Genomic DNA, 16,380 nt, shown 5'->3' with positions numbered 1-16,380 from the left:
GCGCGCAGCATGGCATGCATATAATATATTTTGATGATATGTCTGGGTACGGTTAACGTGTTACTTTCTATTGGGACGGTTGCGTGCCTATAAGTTCAAGATCGTAAAAATTGTCTTTCCGTCCACGTACCGTTTCATCCGAATGATGCAGGATGATGTTATCGTAGACTAGGATAAGGCTCTGCCTCCGCTACTTGTATTACTGTAGTTACTGGTCTATTTGTGTACGGCTACCTGATATGATCTATGTAGATGGGGGACATGAATGATGTTTAGTCACTATCACCGTATCAATTCTGTGTTATTTCACCCATTTACTACAATATAGTTTATGCTGTATATAGGCACTGGCCTATAGATGTTGTTGCTACTGTTGATCCAGAATAAAGCTGTGTTTACACAGGCGGATTTCTGCCCATAACGAGCGCCGATTGACGATATAACAAGTCGATCGGCGCTCGTTTAAAGGCCCTGTTACACAGGCCGATGCAAACTGTATGGGGACAGTCGATCGTTTCATATGATCATTCAGTCCTCAAACATTTGCATATTGTCGACCGCTTTATATGGGGGGATGTGCTGCCAACATATTTTTTTTTTAAGGCTGTATAAAAGATGCAATCAGCTGACAAATGAGCATTTGCTCATTTGTCAGCTGATTGCTGCCATTTTTACATGGGTCATTGATCGGAAACGAGCGTTCTTACGAACGCTTGTTCGGCCAATTCATTATTATGTATTGCATATACAGTCCGATGGAGATGTGTTGATCCAGAATAAGTGGAGTTCTGTATTGAATGCATACATTCCTTGTATGTGCATATATACTATATACAGTATCAGTCCTATCTGATCGATCAATCAATCAATCAATCAATCACTTATTTCAGTATCCTATATTAGTGGTCTGTAACCTGTGACTCTTCAACTACAACTCCCAACAGAAAGGGATTTGTGGTTCACAACAGCTAGAGGTTGCAGACTACTGCCTTATATATTCGTGCTATGTACATACCTTATGTCTACCACTGAATAAGGTTTTACATGGGCAAGCATGCGGGGGATTCCTAGTACCCCCCTGAGCAGTTCTGCAGAATTATGTGGCCACTAGGGGGAGCTCATTGCATACTGATTTATCATTGAAGTTATGAGAGCTCCCTCTAGTGGCAGTAGGATGAAGACAGCATTTTATTATCTAAAGAGAATCTCTCATGGGGTACAGTGGCCTAAATGTCATATTTGACACTGCACTTGGGCACAGCAGCGTTATGTTTAGTACGATTGCATGTGCAAGCACTTTAAGTCAATACACTTGGATACCCCCCCCCTTTAAATTTGCCCCTGTATTATATTTCATTTACACAATTATTGTATTCAGCTTTTTGTCACCATCTCTTGTATTGCGGCTTGTGAACAGACCCAATCCTACAGCCTTTATATGGCCTATATATATATATATATATATATATATATATATATATATATATATGACGCTTGTAGAGATGCTGTCCTCTCGCTCGCTGTGTGCAGACGTTATGCACGTCGGTTGCTGTATTTGTAGGGTTAATGCTACGGTTAGGTGATATATAGAATATCTGCTCATGTTTGAGATGTTTCAGGAACGTGACACTTTGCAGACAATGAGGCCGAGGAAGGAATTCAATCTGCTTCATTTTTCTCAGCGTTCTCCCTCCGCAGGGTGAGATGGTGACGAGAGAACTGACTGTACTTGAATCCTATATATCAAAGAGACACAGGGTTCCAATTGTGCATTAACTCCCTGCACGCCGCCACATAAAGGACTGTCTGTACCACGTTCATCTACAGAACACTCATTAGAGTGATTTTTTTGTTCTCGTCCGCTCACGGTGACACAGTGACCGAGATTGTGAATTTGTGAGACAAATTGGAAGAAATATTTCCGTGCAGCTTTCATGGAAAAGGTTTTGGCGTTGATGCATGTGATTTATGTATTGGAACTATTTTATACGTTATCCTGCAGTGTTAGCACCCTCAGCGGTAGCATGCGGATGGCACATTTTGTGGCCGGGCTCGGGGACATACATGGCGCATGTGTGGCGTCTTTTATATTTAACATAACGCCCTTGACATTCCCCATGTAAAACTATGGAGAATTAGGGTATGTTCACACGGCCTATTTACGGACGTAATTCGGGCGTTTTTGCCCCGAATTACGTCCGAAAATAGCGCCTCATTAGCGCTGACAAACATCTGCCCATTGAAAGCTAGGGGCAGACGTTTGTCTGTTCACACGAGGCGTATATTTACGCGCCGCTGTCAAATGACGGCGCGTAAATAGACGCCCGCGTCAAAGAAGTGACCTGTCACTTCTTTGGCCGTAATTGGAGCCGTTATTCATTGACTCCAATGAATAGCAGCGCCAATTACATCCGTAATTGACGCGGCGTTCAAGCGCCTGCACATGCCGGTACGGCTGAAATTACGGGGATGTTTTCAGGCTGAAACATCCCCGTAATTTCAGCCGTAACGGACGCCCTCGTGTGAACATACCCTTATAGATCTCATTCAATAATGACAACATTGCGCTGGGCATTTTTGCAACCTCCATTCATGGGATGAGCTGCAGTACCAGGCACATCCACTTGTAGGAACGAGTCCCAATGTAAACAATGAAGGGACCCCTTGTTGATCGGCTAGGCTCTCCAAGGTCGGACCACCACGATCATGTTCGGGCGAACATGTTTAACATATTTTAGAATAAAATAAAAACCTGTGTTCTCTTTTTCCATCCTTTAAAACTTCCCTGGGTTAAGCAGGGAAATGGCGGTAGAAAAAAGCGACAGTGGCGAGTAGCCATAATTTAAAGGGGTTTTCCGACTATTTAATAATATGGCATATCCACTGGCTGGTTTGACCAATAGGATCCCCACCAATCCCAAGAACCAGGATGCATGCTGCCAGTTCACGACAGAGAAGTGGCCACATATACGAAGTCACTCTTCATTATAGGAAATACGGAAACAGCCGAGAGAGTGATCGGACCCCACTGATTAGAAATGCCATAAATGTCTATTATTGGAATAAAACCAATGATAATAAATGTAACTGCCATGAGACATGTAGCCCTTAAATAGGGGCACCTACATGGTACATACAAAGTACTAAACTAGAGTTTGGGGGTGCCGTAGACCAAATTGCTGGGTGAGGAGTATCAGCATGAGGAAAACTTGGTCTATCAGTTCCTCTTCTCCATTCAGCTTTGTCAAGGCTGCTCTCGGCAATACTGATTGTAAGATGACACGATCAGGGGCCTACATAAAGTAGAAAGGGGCCACGTAGCAAAAATTGATAATGAGATTGCAGTGCTGGTACATTCCATTACCGTAGAGCATCCCTGACCAGATCTCTCATTTATTTGCTTACTATACAATGGCAGCAATATCTTTAAACTTTTGGCGGAGTGTCCCATAACATGGCTCGCCACAATGCCCCCATAAGAGCCAGCCACAATAAAACACATTCTCCACCCTCCCATCCTGCTCTGACCTCCGCTACCAGGAAGTTATATGAGTGACCAATCAGCTGAAGTTTCACACTAAGTCCACTTCCTGTTCCAGAGATCGCCTGAGTAAGCTGAGACAGTCCTGCTGAATCGGGAAAGCTTAGGGTCCCTGTATTGGCTGAATAAAGGGGGGAAGGTGTACTAAACAGGTTTAATGTTTACATTGACAAGGGGAATTGGGCCATCCTGAGCTGCTCCCTCTCATCTTGAGCCCTATAGCATCTAGACAGGCTGCCTATATTGTACAAATGGTTGTGCATGATTAATGAGGTTTTCCGGCCTTAGGATAGCTCATTAATACTTGATCAGTGGGGTCCGACCTCCGGATTACCACCGTTCAGCAGAATGTAGGGGCTTCGGTGATCCAGCAGCTATGCCTGGTACTACAGCTTAGTCCATCGGACCCCACCGATCAAGCATCCTAGGTATAGGCCATCAATATATAAGTCCCGGAAGAATATGTGTGTAAGAATATGGTTGCTCAGTCAGGTTATATGTACGTCACTGGAATGTAGAAGGAATAATAGATAGAAGTCTGTAGCTCCGTAATTCAACGCCTTGAGGACACAGTGATTTTTTTTACGTTTTTGCTTCACTGTGCTGTTTTGCATTACTTATAATGTAAAAAAAAACGTTAAAATTTTTTTTTTGGGGTAGGGATAGAAAAAAAATAAAAATAAAATTTTGTCATTGCATTTTGGATTTCGTTTGTACGACGTTCACAGTACGGTATAAATGACTTGTTAACTTCATTCTGCGGGTCAGTACGACTGCAATGATACCATATTTCTATAGTTTATTTTATTGTATTACTTTTGTACAACAAAAAGAAAACATTTACATTTGTTTTTGTGTCGCCATATTCCGAGAGCCGTATATTTTTTATTTTTCCGTTGATGGCTTGTTTTTTGTAAGATGAGCTGGAGTTTTAATTGGTACCAAATTGGGGGACTTTTTGATCACTTTTTGTTCCAGATTTTTGGGAGGCGGGAAGTACAAAAACCAGCAATTGTGGGACTAGTGTTTTGTTTTGTTTTTTAAGACTTTCACGGGCCGGGAATTATTTACACGTTTGTTTAATTGTGGGTCATTACTGTGATACTTATTCTGTGTAGTATTCATTTATTTTTTTATGTTTTTTGACATAATAAAAAATGTTTTTTATTCATATTTTCTTCTTAGATTATTTTTTTTTTGTCCCACTATGCGATGGCTTGATCGATGATATAATACACTGCCATACTTCTGTATTACAGTGTATTATGCCAATTAGTGTAAAACTAAGAGGCATCCCTTTTAGGCACTTACTCTAACAGGGCCTAAGAGGAGTACAAAGATGGCAAACCGGGTGGCGTTCGCGCCATGAATCATCCCCGTGCAACACATTTACGGATCTAGGTGTTAAGTATATAGCACTAGCGCAATAAATGTATGGTAGATGGCGCCAAGGTGTTATAGGACAGTTCCAATCAGATATGGAAATTCTCTTTACTGATCAGGTCTACATTCCTATCCATAGGGGGCGGTATTATAGTAATTAGTGCTGGTGTAGTAAATATTTTCTACTTCGTTTGACAGAACATTAGTTCATCAGGCTGGAAAAAGGGAAGACATTTCTCAGAGCAGTTGTCATTTCTCCTCTCTCGCGCCTCGATGCAGCAAATACAAAATTGCCTTACTCAGCAGGGGGCAGCATTGAGCACAGGAGTAACTTTCCCCAAGACAACCCCTGTAAGAGATGATGGTGGCCATTCTGGTTGCTACCTAGCTTTCTCAGTAATATATCAAATAGATTTTTTATTTTAGGGGGGAATATTTCTTTAAATGTATTGTGCGCACACATGCCAAACTATTTGTGAAATCTCCAGTGATGGTCCAGCTCAGGGTTTTCTCCCCTCTCCTGCATGCCTGGCAGTCTCCAAGCTGTACGCGGCCTTGTCAGCTTGTACATTTGACGGATCAATCTCCTAGCATGAAATAGTGGCGCACTGTCAAATGTACTGCTTGTCAAGGTACAGCGGAGCTGAGAGACGGTCAAGTATAGAGAGCAGGAGAGAGGATCCTGGAGTTTGCAAATGGTAGGAAATTAATTTTTATACTACAGTGATGTCATTTTTATACTACAGTGATGTATGTTCATTAATAGGATTGTATATAAGACCTAAACTTTATATTAATATTACAGACGACCTTTTCTGGGCTTAGTTGACCTTCAAATGTTTTTCTCCTTCAGACGAATGACCTTCTAAACCAAAACCAAATCTTCCTTAAAAAAAAACATGGAAAACTTCTTACCTACTAAAGTGCTACAAAACCTACTACAAAATATAGCTTATGTAAAGATAGATATATATATAAATGGAGGGATGGTAAGAGCAATCTGGTATTGCCCCAGGCCTACTCCCAAGCTTTTCTTGATAAAAGTTTTTACTTTGGCGAACCTGCACCTGAAGCGTGTAAGCTTTAGCCAATCACTGGCTGTATCTTGCATTAAAGTGATGTCATTGCTTGGGTGTAGTGATGTCATCAACCCAAACCTAGAGGCCTAAGGAGCTTCCAGTCCACTCCTGTCTGGAGAACCCCATCGTTTTATGTTACATGGAATAGTTACCATTGTATTAACAAGTGCTGAAAATGCTTAAAGGGGTTCTCTCAGGACAGACGTTGATGACATGTCTTAGTTAATCAGCAGGGGTCTGACCAATGTGAACGCTAGACCGGAATGGCAGCAGCCCGGGAAGAGCACTTTGCGTTGTCGGCCATTGACTATAATGAGCCAACCATGCTTCCTCAAGAGAAAGTCAATTGGATGCCGGCAGGAGACGGAGTGGCATGGTGCTGTCCTAAAGCTGCTGCCACTTTTCTCTCTAGCAATCAACGGGGGTCACAGCAGCTGGATCTCTGCTGATCGGACATTTTTTTTATCCGCCCTTCTACCTACACACATGACGTGCGCCATTTATGTGATAAACACTTGTTTTCGGTATATACATATATAATTAGACATGTTTGTAGTCGATGTTTTATATAAGAAATCCACATTTTTACGTCTTCACACCCATCATGGCTGGATTAGATGCCGTGGCTTATTAACGCATGTATGGATGCTGGAGAAATTATTCCCTCTCTAACTTAACCGCAATGTTATCAATCAGTTTCAGAGGAGGTAGAGAAACGGCGATTATTATGGAGATACATGCGCCACAATGATAAATATGTTTGACTGAAATTAGACAGATCCTTGGGATACGAGAGCTCCTTTCCATAAATGAATATATATGTATACATTCCTACAAATATACTGTACATACATATATACATATCTTGTATTATTTGACAGCCCAGATCTAGGATGGATTTGAGTATAAGCTGCGCCCATCCATCCAGAAATGCCTGTCGTCCACCAACTCCACCCATTTTTTGCCAAAACCTGTCCGGAAAATAAATGTCGGCTGCAATATTCGCACTTATCAGCTACTGATTGGCCATGTTATGCCCAGTACACAACTGATAACCAACAGTAAATCTGTCAATATGTAGATATTTCGTGTTTAGATATTGTATGCTCAGGAATATCAAACAGGCCAGATCAATATTGGGTTATGGTTCATTTCTCAAAATGGCTGCCTCTTCTATATGTACGTGGTTATTTGGGGCCCAAATGCACCGATGTTTACGGTCAATTGTGTATATATAATATAGGCTTCACGAATAACCCAGTTTTTTTGTGCCACTGACAAAAGAAGTGATAAAAAGACTAAGTGTACTCCGAGTCTGAACACCAATGGGACGTCGGGGACTCATTATCTATTAACTGTATGACAGGCATATTGACTGTACTCCAAGTTTATACTCTCAGCTCCTCCTGCCTTTGCTTTAAATCCATTTTATTTTCTAGTCTTCCTCTCTGAAGCCATTAGAGTACACATATAGCCTCCACACAGGAGGGCAGCCATTTTGTAAATAGCTTGAACACGGCTAATCGATGAGGAGAAAATATGACCGCGTTCCCAGAGGAAATTTTCAATTATAACTCAGAATTGGTCAAGATCTAACATAAAAGCTAGTCCCAAGAGAGCCAACATTTTACAGTGACAAAATGTCACTATATATATGATGGACAAAATACAAGCGGCCTACATGAAATTTTGATAAAAATTCTATGTGAGGTAGATCCATATGATGGGATATTATTACCCAGGCGCCTTAGTGATACCCCTTATTCCTGTATGATATACATGCCATTACCAACTTCTATCGAAAGCAGATATGACGGTCTTCTAGAAGTCTTCGTAATTGGACCTATTTCCATATAACATGGATTATCCTTATAATATGGAAATAGAACAAGGTCCTTGGGAGGTGAAATTCAACTGTAACGAAACATGAGGGCAAAGCCGGAACTTGATGCCTCACCTAACCAGAAGACTGGGACTAAAGATGAATTGGAAATTGGTCTCATGACGACGCTATCTGTCTGCTTGGGACCCCCCCCCCTCTATGAGCCAAACAGAGAGCCGTTCTGCAAGAGGGGCTTCTTCTCAGACAGACTCTTGCTATCTATATATTACATGGACGGCCATTCATCTAAATGGTTGGCTTGTGATACAACTTTTTCCCTACAGCAGCCGCTACAGGGGAAATGTCTAGTTGGTCGTGTCTTCCTGCGGCAAAATTAGCTTTAACGAGACAACCCCTTTAGGACAATGGAAGCTAAAATATGGATCTGTATTTCAGCCTCCAGTGGTTTCATTGGTGGAGATATAGTTCTGTAATTGGAAATAAGGGAAATTAGCTAATTGGTGAACCGCAACAATCCCACATCCTTGTTCATCTCAACTTGGGACTCGCATCAAACCGTGAATAGTGTAAAATGGTGTCATATTGCCAACAAGATATGGCATTCATATCCTAATGTCTCTCCAAAAAAGAAACCGCTCCAATGTTTCTCGTTTTTCAAAAAGTGACATATCTATAAATAATAGACTAGACCAGTTATACGGGGTTCACATCAAGGTCTCTGTCTTTAAGGGTTTTACTATAGTGGAGCACTCTTGGGCTCCCAAAAATTCAAGCCCAACTGAGGTCATATATAAAAAAAAAGATTGGGCACAGTTGGTATACAAAAGTGGTCACCTGTGGCTCTCCAGCTCTTGCAAAACTACTCTGTAAAAGCATGCTGGGAGTTGTAGTTTTGCAAAAGCTGGAAGGCCACAGGTTAGGAGATTACTGGTCTAGAAGAAGAGTTGTCTTGCTGTCGTCTTACATTCTGTCCTTTGAGTCTTCTTGTGGTAATCTCTTCAGGGTTTTAAGTACAATTTAATGACCCCACATCTGGCGCATCCAGGTCAAGATTGTAGAGTAGCAGATTACGTGTTCTTCCTCCAAGCTCCAACCCCAGTGGTACCTATTAATGTTATCATACTTTATATTTTAGCCTTTGGTTGACTTCTGGTTATAACAAGGTATATCCTTCTCTTGTAGTGTGAGCATGAGTGCTGGGTCGGTGGATCAAGAACCGTCCCGGAAGCTAGGCTGCTGTGGGGTACCTGTGATCACGGAAGACATGCAGGCGCTAGCTATCCGCAGCCTGTCCGGAAATGAAGTGCAGAAGCACTATGAGCTGATTCGAGAGCTGGGGAAGGGGACGTATGGCAGGGTGGAGCTGGTGTCCCATAAGAGCACAGGTAAGTCTAGGAAAAAGTTTTTTTGCATTTTGAGCAGTTTGAATGTAACCCAGGTACCCCAAGAACAGTCCAGGGGAGGGGGGGGGGGGCGTTAAAATTTAACAACCTTTCCCACTGTGGTTGCTATTCACTGGTGTCCAGAAGAGTGGTATCTTCTAATTCCCTCATATGGGAGGATAAGGGAGCTTATGTTGCCTAGTTAGAAGAAGTTCAAGACTTTGCCAAATTGTGACATGGACCTAGAATTGGGACCAGATCTGAGGACATGAAAAAAATTATTATACAGAGATGATAGTTGCATAGGTTGTAATAAAGGTAACTCCAACTGCATCCAGGCATGACCAGGCAAGGCCTCATGCACACGACTGTATTACATGTTTGTACAGGTTATACAGAGTCGAAATTCAACACCCAAAGAAGTCTATGAGGCTATAAACTATACTGTATACATTGAATTCGCGAGAAAAAAATGTCATTGGTTCTAGGGGAAAACACCTTGGCAATATGGTGCCATACAGAGGCACCAGCAGGTGGGACATAACATGGAACTGTAATGACTCGGTGGAGGCTCCATGCACACGGCTCGATTAGAGAATTAACTAGTTAGCAACTAACACTTTCATCACACCCTCATAATAATAATGTTTTTGCTATTTATTATACTTGGGTTTACTATAATGATAGATCTGAGACCCATATTCTTAATTTTAGGCAACAAGATGGCTCTGAAATTTGTGAACAAGAACAAGACCAAGTTGAAGAGTTTCCTGCGGGAGTTCAGTGTAACTAGTGCTCTGTCCTGCAGCCCGTTCATTATCCGAGCATTTCATGTGCTCTTCCAGACAGAGGAGTGCTACGTCTTCGCTCAAGAGTATGCACCAGCTGGAGACCTCTTTGATATTATTCCACCACAGGTGAGATGAATCGGCGATATCTCTCCTACTTAGTAAGTCTGGATGCATGAGTGCGTATGGAAGGACGTTTCTGAATAAGAATCGGTTGTGTGTACCTGAATTTTCCTCCAATGTGTTAATGGTCCATGAGTCATAGGTTCATGAGTCATTCAGCAGAATAGAGTGCGTTGGCTTGTCTATAGGCCATTTATTGAGCCTGTTATTTCTTTGTGCCTGGTCTACTGTTTAACCTGCATTTGTCTTGTATTTGGTCTGTTGCTTGGGCTTGATGTTTTTGTTCAGTTTTAATCTGTTGTTTTAGCTTTTTTTTTTTTTGTATTGGTCCGTTGCTTTAACCAGAAGATGCTTTTATCTGGTCTTTGGTTCATCTCCAGGCTAGTGCTATACTTTGGTGTTCGTTAAGCTCTAGATTATTTGTTTTATGTGGTTTTCAATATAGTTTTTCTCAGTAGTTACGTTTTTATATTTATTTCCAGGTGGGTCTCCCTGAAGACATGGTGAAACGGTGTGTTCAACAACTGGGATTGGCTCTTGATTTTATGCACAGCAAAAGCCTAGTTCATCGCGACATTAAACCAGAAAATGTTCTTCTCTTTGATCGCGAGTGTCGGCGGGTTAAGTTGGCAGACTTTGGCATGACCCGTAAAGTGGGCTGCCGTGTTAAAAGAGTGAGTGGCACAATCCCATATACAGCCCCAGAAGTATGCCAAGCTGGACGGTCAGAAGGCTTTCCAGTAGAGACCAGCTTGGATGTCTGGGCTTTTGGAGTACTTATCTTCTGTGTGCTCACAGGCAACTTTCCTTGGGAGTCAGCCTCACCAGGAGATGCCTTCTTTGAGGAGTTTGTACACTGGCAAAAAGGCCGTCTACCTGGTCTTCCTTCTCAGTGGCGCCGCTTCTCGGACAATGCTCTACGAATGTTCCAACGCCTTCTTTCTTTGGAGTCAGAAAAAAGGAGCCCTGTCAAGGAGGTCTTCTTCTACATCAAGTATGACTTACTGTCAGAAGCTCGTCGTAGACCTTCTTACCGCTCTCGCAAACAAATAGGAGAAAAGTTACCACCCGTGCCCCAGCGTCATGAGAATCCCACTCCTCTCAAGAGGACAATACTTACTGAGGGAGGCTCCTCACCACGTGTCCCACACTCTCTGCCTGAACATGGCCAGCCATCTTCTGGCTCTGGCAGGACAGAAGGGCGACAGGACAAGAATAAAACTCAGATGCTGCTGGCAACCGCCATTGAGATTTGTGTGTAACATAGACAACCAGTTGGATTCTACTCCAGTGGGAACTGATGTCATTCTCTCCAGTAAAGGTCACCTTCTGACTTACAATATAAAGCAGGTTTGACCTCTTAGCATTTAATGGTCATGATGAGCCTACAAGCAAAAAATGTTGGTGTGAGAACACTCATTGATCGGAAGAATGGACATTTCTGGATATTTTCCATACGTGATGGAATGAATGAGCCTTTTGATCAAAACTTGCAAGGATTGTTCGAGTCGGTGACTGAGTGCTGTTTCTGCGTGAAGGACTTACAGTACATGTAACTTCTTAAGACTGATATATATGGCAGGCAGTATTCATACAAGCGTCTCCCGTCATACCCTACAACCAAACCCTACCCATCCCGAAAAGATGAAACAGCACAGGCAGGGCGAGTGCAATCTTATTACATACCCCCAACTCCAGTTTCTTTATACAGGATTAAGGCGACCAAAAACACCCTCCAGCGAGACAGATACTATGCTACATTGTTCCATATGACAAGAAATATACCGACGCTTAAGAAAACTGGTCTTGAGGTAACCGGCGGAAATATTGTGGCTGTAACCTTAGCAACCAATCCAGCAATTTTTTTTTCTTTTCTGAAAATAAACAATATGGTTGCTATGGGTTACAGCGTTCTTTATGTAGTTACCTTAGCACCAGTTTTTATTAATAGTCCTCATTATCTTTACAACTCATTCGAATCTCTATGACTGATCAACCCTCCAAACTAATAAGGGCTTGCATAGTAACTCATCCAGGAGGCTTAACGGCTGCTGTACCAGGGTAATCTCTATATATGAGTCTTGTCTTGAAAATAATCCTTTCATTTTATTCCACATTTTACATTCCCGCAAAGCATATCAGACTTTATTTTAATCGTTACAGGTTTATTTGACTAGACGCCATTTCAACATGAAGTATCCAAAATGGGAAATTTTAATTCTACCATATCGCTAATAATGCTCGTTGCAACCAATGGGTGTTCACGGGATTTGATCAGAAGGTTGCCCCACAAAGGGTGTCGGTCTATTCTTATTGGCTATCCTACAGCCGGCTCATATAACTAATTGTGAAAGTGGCACTTATCAGCTCCGGCAGTTTCCATGGAAACGTAGAACCAGCCATAACCTTTGGAGAACTATAGAATGTTCCTCTAGGATTTGTGAAAGGTGTTTAATTCAGATCTATCAATAGTATGAGACCATTTTTAGCATCATCAAATATCTTTGTTTTTCCCTATAATATATATTCTTATAACGTGGCCAGATCAGATTGATTTGTTACTCGTCAATGACTGACAGCTCCCCTCCCCCACTCTGTAATAGGTTTATTAAAGTTGAACGATACATTGGAGTCTGCCCCCCCATCCACCAGAAGACTGGTTGAATGCATATATAGCAATACATTTCCTTGACCGTCATTCAGACAGAGAAAGGGTCATTGCGGGAGGCGATTTAGTCATTTTCTCCCTATTCCAAAAACTGCCTATGCAGAATACATGTAGCAAATGTTTTACTCTTTCGTTCTGTGAATCATTTTTATTTTTGTCTTTTGTGGGGTATTCACGATCCAAGGACAGTTCTAGTTCATGGTTTATCTGGTTACACTTATTTAAAGGGAATTTACATCTAGAAAGACATTTTTTGAGCTAAACCACTTGTCAGTTCACTCTGGATTCTTGGTCGGACCTCAATCTGGGACCTAAATTTGACCAACAAAATGGTGGCCCACTATGGAGCTCATGTATTAATCATTGCAGGCCACAAACGTTGAATGATTACACCAGAAAATATCCAATACAAAATGGACGTCATATTGATTTACTCATTTTTCTCTGACGTATCATCCAACTATGGCAGTTATGTGTGACAAAAACCGGCATTGAAGTCTGATAGGTTACATCTCTCGTACATTTTCCACTTCATGAAATATGGTGCGGTACGGACACAACGTTTCATACATGAACGCCAGGCGGGTAACTACCGGTGACGTATGCTTTACCAAGGGTTTGTAGCCCTCAGAATAAATGGACAAGTTGGTAAAGGGTGCAAGACTGACCATATAACAGAGGAAAGTCTCCCTCTTCATGTCATGATTTATATATATATATATATATATATATATATATATACACACATAAAATGGTGGTCATACAGATTTGTCAACACCGCTAGCAGTAAATGCTCCCTTGCTAAGTATCTGCAACAATGGTTCCCAAACCTCCTCTGAATCTGAGGACTTGCTACTAAGGCCTCAGTCAATACAAATCATATTAAGGGCTACAGCGTTGCTATAACAGTGGAAGTGCCGTAACTAACACCAGTGCCCGTTACCAAAAAGCGGTGTACACATCAGATTAATACATGATGGCTGCCTTTTGGGCCTAGCTCCTTCTCTCAATACATCGGAGCTCCTGAGAAAGATAATAGTTTTTAGATGTCTATAAAACTGTCCAAAATGTGTGTACGTCTTTGGAAACAAGTAGTCAGAGCACAATATAAGGCCTCACATATCAGAACTGTATCTGAGGAAAAAGTGGCCATGTTTTTGTCCGTAGGAACCAATCAGATTTCATCTTAAGTTTACACTGGAAAAACTAAACTTAAACTCTTACTGGTTGTTCATAACAACCAATCCGAGCCCACTTGTCATTTTTAAACTGTTGTCTAGCAAATGAAAGCTGAATTCTGATTGGTTGCTATGGGAAGTCCATTTTCTAAACTGCCCAATCAGAGTCCATGTTATATATTTCCAGTGTAGTTTAGGAAATGAAAATTGAGCTCTAATTGGTTGCTATGGGCAAAAAGGCCACTTTTTTTCACCTGAGACAGTTTTGATACATGAGTCCCAATCTTCCTTTCTTTTTGTCTCTCCCCGGGTTTAGGGCCTAGATATAAAGTCATGAGTTTTTTCAAGTTTCCCCCCTTGAGTGAGACCCTGTATATTCCTTCAACTCTGAGTGGTATAGACGACTTAAGTAGCATATTCCCCTATTTGCCTTAGACGTCTTCAATGTTCACAATATTAGTGCAATAATGTAGATAAGGTGATAATTGATAAACTTTTTAACTTACGTGTAGGGTATTTCTGATTCAAGGTTAGGGCTAGCTTAGTAAATTTACCTCCGTTTAGCTGACCTGTTAATAATATATATATATATATATATATATAGATACAGTAATGTAGAGATGTAGAAGAGCGTATTCCTATATGTGGATTTTTTGTTTTTATGTGAATATAACGCCTTTTGTTCCACGTACCTCTATTACTCTCTTAGCCTATGGCTGAATGGCGAATTGTCGCAGCACCCTTGAGGCAATCCTGAGCCTATTAAATTGAGTTAAAGGGGTTGTCTCCTTTAGAAAATACCCTACTAAGGAATTTTGAGTCAATAGAGCGGGGAACCTCCATTCAGGACCCTCATATATTAGCCAGAATGGGGAGTAGCTACAAACAGAGTTTGGAGGACCAAAGCCCTTTGATTTCAATGAGAACTGTAATGCTTCATTTTCCCTGTGGTGGCGCTGCAGGGAGACTGAACGCTTGTTGCCAGGTTTACCCACAGATTTAAGATGATCGCTGCAATCAGGTTCTCAACAGCCAGGCAAGAAATATCTGAGGCACCCTATTTATTCATTAATTGCGCCATATTTTTTTTTTCTTTATGTACTTAGAGCTCTAGCAATTTTTTTTTATTGGGCACATAGCTTGGCTATTGCAATATTGCAGCTTATGTACTATTCAGTTTTGCCAGTAAATGTATGCCTATGACTGGCAAGTTTTGTTTTTTCCATGTTACATTGTGAGACATATGCAGAGAGGCATTTTAAAATTGTCTCTCCGACTCCGATTTTTTTTTAATACCATTCCATTAGAAAGTGACGTGTGATACAAACGCCATTTCAGATGCATGACCCTAATGTGTCTTTTTAGGAAACCCTCAGTACATTTTCCACTGGGTCTTCAATTTATCTCTTTTTTTTTCTCTCTTAAGAATACTTAATAATACAGTATAATGCATTATAAATAAGATACTTAACTTGTGCCCTGGGGAGTGTAGCCATTAAAGAATAACCACATGTCCACTAATAGTTGTTAATGGCCACAGATTTTACTTTGCGAGGAAGGAATTTTTATTGTGCATCTCCTATTACTATATACTTAGAATCACCAAATAGAATTGTGTATATTTCCATTAAAAAAAAAAAAAAAAAAAGGGCGGCTCGAGGGCACTTTAAGCGCTCCTTCTTTTTACCCCCCTTAAGCAAACGAATTTGCATAATGTGAAAAAAACAAATTTTTTTTTTCTTTTTTAAAGGTACCTAATCACCCCGGAACGGGGCAAAGAGAGGTCACTGAGGATGTGGAACACAAGGTGTCTTTTTTTGTTGCTTGTGTGGTCTGTCATTGTGTTGAAAGTGTCTTTCTGTGTTCCTGCACTGCAAATGATGGAGGAGCAATTAGCAAATGAACGATATAAATAAATCATGCCCTCAGAAATGTATTCATTGTACTGAAATCCTCCCTGCGGACTGTGGAAATCATAGGTACCGTGCCGGCAGTGCGGATGAAACTTTATAAAATGTGTGTGTATTTTAATTTTTTTATTCTTTTCCTGGTAGACAATAAATTAAAATGCTGAAAATAATACAATCGCAGGCTTCGTGTCATTTATCTGATGATTTCGTTTTACACACCGTTGCAGCATCTCATGTACTTTGTAGGTGTGGCAGCTCCTGTTGCCTAGCAACCACCTGTCTTCCTGTGTGGGTGACCACCGTTTCACTACATGTGTGGCTGGTTTTTCGCAAAACCTTCAGACCAATATCAGTTTTTAGATGGTTGGTCTTAGCAGATGAGTCAGATTGTAATAAGATTAATTCATCATTTACACACCAACTTAGATTGATATAGGGCTGATTGGTCAGATATTGGGCCAAAAATGAGTGCATGTAAACCCTGC

The 16,380-nt window shown here is 41.2% G+C and overlaps 1 protein-coding gene across 2 annotated transcripts in view; it reads left to right on the top strand.

The window, feature by feature from the left end:
• SBK1 (SH3 domain binding kinase 1) overlaps positions 1–16,062 on the top strand; it is a 57,991-nt gene extending 41,929 nt beyond the window's left edge. For both annotated transcript variants that reach the window (XM_075830477.1, XM_075830478.1), the window contains exons 2-4: positions 9,029–9,231; positions 9,943–10,145; positions 10,622–16,062. In XM_075830477.1, the coding sequence (XP_075686592.1) occupies positions 9,029–9,231; positions 9,943–10,145; positions 10,622–11,401 (1,186 nt within the window). In that variant the 3' untranslated portion in view covers positions 11,402–16,062. The remainder of the gene's footprint in view (positions 1–9,028; positions 9,232–9,942; positions 10,146–10,621) is intronic.
• Positions 16,063–16,380: the final 318 nt, after the last annotated feature.

The sequence above is a fragment of the Rhinoderma darwinii genome, chromosome 6, assembly GCF_050947455.1.
Source record: "Rhinoderma darwinii isolate aRhiDar2 chromosome 6, aRhiDar2.hap1, whole genome shotgun sequence".
Taxonomy (NCBI): domain Eukaryota; kingdom Metazoa; phylum Chordata; class Amphibia; order Anura; family Rhinodermatidae; genus Rhinoderma; species Rhinoderma darwinii.
This window is presented reverse-complemented; position numbering and strand designations above follow the sequence as displayed.